Here is a 7,164-nt window from a genome sequence, read left to right on the forward strand (position 1 = left end):
TTGGGTTAACACCCCCTTTGCTATTCCCCAAGCCTCTGCCAAATGTAAGTGAAATGGCTTTGTGAGGTCTGGCAGGGCTAACGTTGGTGCGCTGACTAAGGCTTGTTTAAGATCTTGAAAAGCCTTAGTTTCAATTTCAGTCCAGTTTAGTTTCCCAGTCTTTCCCCAGTGCAGGGAACAGGCTCAGGAGGGTATATGGGTTAGGCACTGTGTGATGTATAGTTTCTACCCTCTTATTGACCTCTCTTAAATCCTGAACTGGTTTGAAGTCCTCTGTTCCTGGTTTCTGTACAGGAAGCAATGGGGTATTCCACAGGGAGAGGCAAGGGACTAAGATTCCTGCTTTTTTCAGTCTTTTTATGTGGACTTCAATGCCTCTTCGGGCCTTTTGGCTTATTGGATATTGCTAAACCTGTACTGGAATTGCTGTGCTGGAGAGTTGTACCACAGTCAGGACTCTGTGGACCGCCAGTCCTGGGGGGTTACTCTCTGCCCATACTCCAGGTATTTTCTGTTGCAGCTCTTGGAGTAATGGGGCATCTGGGACCGGATTGTTGTTCTCGGTTCCCTCAGTGAGGAGATATTCCTCGCTCAAGGGGCAAGTCAAAAGCACAGCCCCTGGTCTCTGATTAAAAGTCACTGTAGCCGTCTCCTCCTGGAAGGAGATGGTAGCCTGCAGTTTGCTGAGAAGGTCCCGTCTCAGTAGAGGGTACGGGCACTCTGGCATCACTAAGAATGAGGGGTCACTGTCCCGGCCCCCAGGTTGGTCCTCTTGCATGGCAGTTACCAGAACCTTTGCCATTTTCCGAATCTGCACAGTCTCTGAATCTTCTCTATTGTTAAATGCCAATTCCGACAGCACTTTTCCCTTAAAGCCTTCTAACTTTTGTAATTTCTTTCTAATGTCTGGGGCCGACTGGGACACAAAAGCGATGTTTACTGCCGGCCAATTCTCAGGCGCATCAGGGTCTATTGGTGTGTAGAGCCTGTTGGCTTCACACAGGCGCTCTAGAAAAGTGGCGGGAGATTCATTCGGTCCCTGTACAGTTTGAGTTACCTTAGACAAATTGGTGGGTTTCCGCACAGCTGCTCGGATTCCCCTCAGCAGAGTCTGGTGATACTGATCGAGAGCCTCCTTACCTCGCTCCGTGTTGGGGTCCCATGAGGGGCGGGAGAGTGGGAAGATAGCCTCGAGCCGAGCCATGCTGACTCTGAAGAGGGTTGGCCATCGGGGCCAAGAACCAATTTCCTTCCCTCTGACCTAACTCGCTCTCTCTCCTCCGAGGAGAAAAGGGTCTGGAGGAGCTGTTGGCAATCATCCCTAGTGGGCTGGTGGGTGAAAAAGACAGACTCCAAGAGGGAGATTAATCCCTGCAGATTCTGAGAGAAAGAGGGATTCTGATTCTTCCAGTTATAGAGGTCACTGGTCGAAAAAGAGATGTAAACCATAAAAGGCTGTTCCTCCCCCTTGGGGGCGGCCACCTGGCGCAAAGGCAACATTGGGGCTCCAGAGGAGTCTGGAGAGGGGGCTGAATGTGGGGGTCGGTACTCTGCCCCACTTCGGGTATGAGATGGACTCAGAGGATCCTCAGGGGGAGCCGCCATCGGTTCTGACAGATACGGGGGTGGCTCTGCCAGGATGGGGTCCTCTGGCGGAGGTGGGAGAACAAGGGGCTTCCTCTCAGCCTCCCTGGGAGGTTAAGTGAGGAGGACAGTCTGTCTCTGTCCGATTTTCTTTTTCTTTTCTGAGGGTTTTTGGCAATCCCGGAGCCATTTAGGATTTTCAGTTAAGACATCTATCCAAATTTGAATATACACCATTCGGTCTGGGTGCCTGGGGTTTCCAAAAATTATAGCCTGGACCTGATAGGCTAAACCCAAATCGGTCAACCCCCCAGGAGGCCACTTGATCTGCAGGAACATTGGCCATTCACACTCACAGAATTTCTGTAAATCAAAAACGTTAACAGGGGCTCCGTAGCCCTCGGCTCTTCGCTTAAAGTCCTGAAAAATTTTCAAAAAACATTGAAGGGGGGTACAGACAGTACATGAAGCTGATTGACCAATTCTGACAACAAAAAACAAATTGGACACAACAATAGATGCAGACAAGACAAATAACCAGGCTCAGGATCACCAGGCACCGTCGTGCACCAGGATCTGGTCTCAACGGAAGTAGTGCTGCGTCCAGCCTTCTGGAGACCTCTGATGGGCCCACAGAACCCGAATCAGGACTCAAAAGAATTGAGTTTTCTTACTGGTAAGAATCAGATCCAGATGGCTCCAACTGAAGTCAATTAGATAATTTTTGGACAGACCTGCCAAACTCTATCAGTCCCGGGGCTGAGGAACGTCTCTCAGAGATCTCACCCTAGGTCCGGGAGTTTGGATGTCTCCCTTGGATTCTGGTCACGGGACTGGTCAATGGCCGGTTATCTCACTGGGGGCCTCCAACTGTTGTGGAGTGCGAGCGACAGAATGACCAGAACTCCAAACTGATTAAAATTTAGAGAGCCGCCCTAACCTGTTTGGCTCAGTGGATAGAGCATTGGCCTGCAGACTGAAGGGTCCCAGGTTCGATTCCGGTCAAGGGCATGTACCTTGGTTGCGGGCACATCCTCAGTGGGAGGTGTGCAGGAGGAAACTGATCAATGTTTCTCTCTCATCGATGTTTCTAACTCTCTATCCCTCTCCCTCTCTGTAAAAAATCAATAAAATATATTAAAAAATAAAATAAAGTTTAGAGAGCCTTTATTGACTGGCTAGTGTCCGCTCCTCCACTCATGAAGCCCAAGAGAGAAGCGGCCCTGGCCATCTGCAGAGTCCAATATTTAAAGGGGACAACTACATCCATGTTCGGGTTCCCATAGCAAGCAAAGCCAAGTTACAAAAGCTAATTGCGTAGTTTTAGCCAAGCTATTCATCATACTCCTGTTATTCATTTGTGGGTAACTTAAAGGTCAGGACTATTCTTAATTTTTATCTGTCTGTTCTTTGTAGGCTGTTGCTCAGGTGTGTGAGCTCAGTTCTATAAATTGTACAGGCTGTCAAGCTGCTGAGGTGGCTATGTAATTAAGCAGGCCTAAAAAAATTTTCTACTCTGTAACACAGTGAAGGCCCAGAAGGAAGTACAGGGTATGATAGAGACATCTTGTATGATCATAAAAAATACCTGAATAATTATGAACAGGAGTTTGTTAGAAATAGAAACGTTAAAGATCATGCAGGCAGGGATTAAAGAAATAAGGAATGTGTCACTGCAAACTGATGGGAAGGGGATCCCTGTTTCCTACTTGCACATTCTCACAGTGTGGCTGTTCTAGAAGGTAACACCTTCCCAGGTCCAGGGGATCTGCACTTGGACACCTTTGGGGTCATTACTCACATGGCCTCAACATGAAACACCCAAGCTGCATAATCCACTTGGGTCCCATTTATGAAATCTCTCAACACTTACAGGAAAATGTTGACACCCCTTACCCTGGAGCCATGGTGATGGTGTGTCTGTATGAAGAGCCATCATTTCATTGGATCAAGACCCTTTCTCAGTCAAACATTATCATCATCATCATCATCATCACCACCATCATTGCCATCAACACCATTTACTTACTTATAATGGTTTTTCTCATATTCTGTAGACATGATGCTTGTCTACACAGAATGACTTCTTTAGGAAAAGAAAGAAGGCATCTCCTCTGTAGATGTCATTGGGAAATTGAAACCCCAAAGGTTCAACTCAATATGACACAAGACCTTCTAAAAACTGTTGACCTTGGGTAAACTACAGCTTCCGACCAAGATATTGGACCATGACTTCTGTTCAATTCTATCATCACCATCACCACCTCCATCACCATCATCATCATGATCTCCTTTATCATCCTCATCCTCATTTGCTTACTTATAATTATTTTTCTCATTTTCTGTAGACCTGGTTTTTGAACTCACATAATGACACTTTATGTAATTTTTTGTTCATTTTGTATAGTTAAGTACAATAGGTTGCCATACTCTATTTCATATTTTGTTTGACTGCTGAAAACTGATGGCTTATTCTTGCCTCTTCTCCATCTGAAATCTATGAGAAATCAGATAAGAAATCGTGGTTCTGTCATTAGATGTCACTGTGAGAGTGTAACCACACAAGCCCCATAGAAGCAGAAATAGTCGCTCTCCCCCACCACCTCAACAAAATAAAATCTCCTAGCCAGTCTCCTTTACTGGCTCCATTAAAGCATGTCTGACTTGCTGAAAGGCCTTTGCTAAGCTTCTCAGAGATTTCAACTACGTGCATAATAAACATTTCATTTCCCCTTGGGGTTAGTATTTGTCATCAGCCTAGACATCTGCATCAAGCTGCCCTGGTATCACTTACTCTCGGTGCTATTTGAATTATAAGTCAATGTCCTTCACCATCAGGGTCCTTCTTCTCTAGCTTTGAGGTCTCATGACTCTGGTGTCCCCTGTCCAGCACACTCATGTCCTGCTGACTGGCTGGTACCCTGAGCTGTGTGGAGCTGAGTTGCACTGTTGAGTCAGCAGCACCTCTGGAGAGAAATGGGGGACCTGGGTCAGAAAATGATGTTTATTATTTGGGCATGAGAGTGTCTGAAAGAGACTCTCTGTGGTTCATCCACTTGAGAAAGTTGTCTCTGATTACTACAGACTTTTTTTTTAACTCAGAGACATCAGAGGTGTGCAAAATCAGGAATCCAGAGAGGTTCCCTGAGGGAAAGTGTGACATGAAGAGGAAACCACACAGGAAACATCCAAAACCTTCAACTGCACCTGCTGCTGGGATGGTACTTATGTTCAGGGATCCTGAGCGCTCCCTGCAGCTCAGCCCTGCTGCCTCCCTCAGGGAGGTTTGTGTCTGGGCTCACACTGACTTCCCCTCACTGTGTGTCTTGCACAGTAATATAGGGCCGTTTCCTCAGCTCTCCGGCTGTTCATTTGCAGATACAACGTGTTCTTGGTGTTGTCTCTGGAGATGGTGAATCGGCCCTTCACAGAGTTGGCATAGTTTGTGTTACTTCCATCAGGATTCATTCCACATAACCACTCTAGCCCCTTCCCTGGAGCCTGTCGGACCCAGGTCATATGGTAACTACTGAAGGTGAATCCAGAGGCTGCACAGGAGAGTCTCAGAGACCCCCCAGGCTGCACCAAGCCTCCCCCAGACTCCACCAGCTGCCTCTCACACTGGACACCTGCAAACACAAAGACATCTTAGTCAGGAAACTCTCACGCATCCACTTTTTCTTTCTCTCATATCCACTCCCATACTCAGTCTTTCTTTTTCTTCATAAATTACCTCTCAAAATAGCAACAAGAAAAACCCAGATGAGCCCCAACCCCATGGTGAGTGGTCTGTGTTCAGTCCTGATCAGGGAATGGGAACACCTGGGGATCCCGGGGCTAGGCTCCTGTCCCAGAGCTGCAGGGTCGGGGCTGGGCTGGTTTTTATGAGCAGAGGGGCCCCTATTTGCATGTCCTCCTACTATATAGGAAGTTCTGAGGTTGGATGCTGGTACAAATGACACTGTAGCAGAAAGCAACATGTTCAAGAATGCATGTATATTAAATAATTTCCTGCATCTGGCCTATGTTCTTCACACGGGGACCAGTTACTCCAGCTCACCTGTTCAAAAAAAGAGAAGGATTTAAAATGATGGATTCATTCGACAGTCACCAGTAATGAAAAGAAAGAGAAATTAACCTTCACATCTGATAACTAGAATTTCAGCAGGTTCATGTTCAGGAAACAAGAAGTTCCATCTGACACTATTTCCCCTACAAAGTGATCAGAGGAGAAACTAAGACCAGAGTGTGAACCTGAAGCAAGTGGACCAAGTATTGGGGGAGAGAGAAGCGTCTGTGTGGGTCCCTGAGAACTAGAAGCATGAACTATAGAGACACAGACAGAGCTCCTGGGTCCTATTCCTTCAGGGGAGTTTGGTGCTGGATGTGTAGCAGCTACACTACCTCCTTTGTGGTATTTATTCTATAGACTCTGTTGTAGATCCAGTTTCATACATTGGGATATAGAATCTCCCTCATGACCAGGTGTGCTTAGGGTTAGATGTGGGTAATGATTGGGAAATACTTAAGTTTAGGTTATGAAAATCTTGTTATTGGAAACCTTGAGGTCTGCATGTGACCATTGGGACTGCTGTCACCATGTCCTGGTTCAGCTTCAGGTCTCCTGTCTGTGACCTGTCCTGGGGTGATCACAGGTGGATGCACTTGTGAGAAGGATGCTGGTGGATGAAGGGGGGCAAGTGGGTTTTACAGGGTTGGATCTGCCCTTCATGCTGTGGGAGGAACTAGGGAGAGTCAGGAGGGCTCTGGCCATGGAGCTCAGGGACTCGGACAGATCTAGGAAGAATTTGGACAGTGGAAGGCAGCTTGGGATATTTTCTTCCTGAATTTTGGGAATATTTTGAGAAAGATAGGTGTTAGTTCTTTTTTGAAAGTCTGGTGAAATTCACCTATGAAGGCATCTGGTGCAAGACTTTTGTTTGCTGGGAGGTTTTGATTCCTGATATGATTTCATTAGATTAATTTGGTCTATTTAGATTTTCTTATTGTTTTTGACTCAGTTTTGAAAGGATATATGTTTCTAGGAATTTAGCATTTTCACCCATGTTGTCCAGTATGTTGATATATGGTTGTTCATAATAGTTTATTGTAACACTTTCTATTTCTATGGTATTAGTTGTTACTTCCCTTTCATTTTTCATTTTATTTATTTGTGTGCACTATCTTTATTTCTTGACTATTCTCTTTAAAAATTTGTCAATCTAGTCTATCTTTTGAAAGAACCAGCTCTTGGTTTCATTAATTTCCTTAAACTGTGTTTTGTTTATTTCCTCTATGGTCTTTATAATTTCTTTCCTTGTTCTCACTCCAGGTTTTTTACCCCGTTCCTTTAGGTGTAGAGTTAGATTGGTATCCTTGTTCCTGTTTCCTGAGGTGGGTTTGTGCTGGTTTGGATTTCCCTCTTATAACTGCTTGTTCTGTGTCCCATAGATTTGGGTTGTTGTGTTCTCATTTTCATTTGTTTTAAGGTAACTTTGAGTTCTTCCTTGGTCTCTCTGGTAACCCATTCATTGTTCAGTAACATGTTTCTTATCCTCAATGACTTTGTGTGTTTCTCTG

General features: G+C 45.5%; 1 protein-coding gene across 1 annotated transcript in view; it reads right to left on the bottom strand.

Annotated features, from left to right (window-relative positions):
- Nucleotides 1-406: 406 nt before the first annotated feature.
- LOC106725385 overlaps nucleotides 407-7,164 on the bottom strand; it is a 20,585-nt gene continuing 13,827 nt past the window's right edge. The window contains exon 3 of the mRNA XM_014536266.1: nucleotides 407-1,008. Within this exon, the coding sequence (XP_014391752.1) occupies nucleotides 407-1,008 (602 nt within the window). The remainder of the gene's footprint in view (nucleotides 1,009-7,164) is intronic.

The sequence above is a fragment of the Myotis brandtii genome, unplaced genomic scaffold (assembly GCF_000412655.1).
Source record: "Myotis brandtii unplaced genomic scaffold, ASM41265v1 scaffold1595, whole genome shotgun sequence".
Lineage (NCBI taxonomy): Eukaryota > Metazoa > Chordata > Mammalia > Chiroptera > Vespertilionidae > Myotis > Myotis brandtii.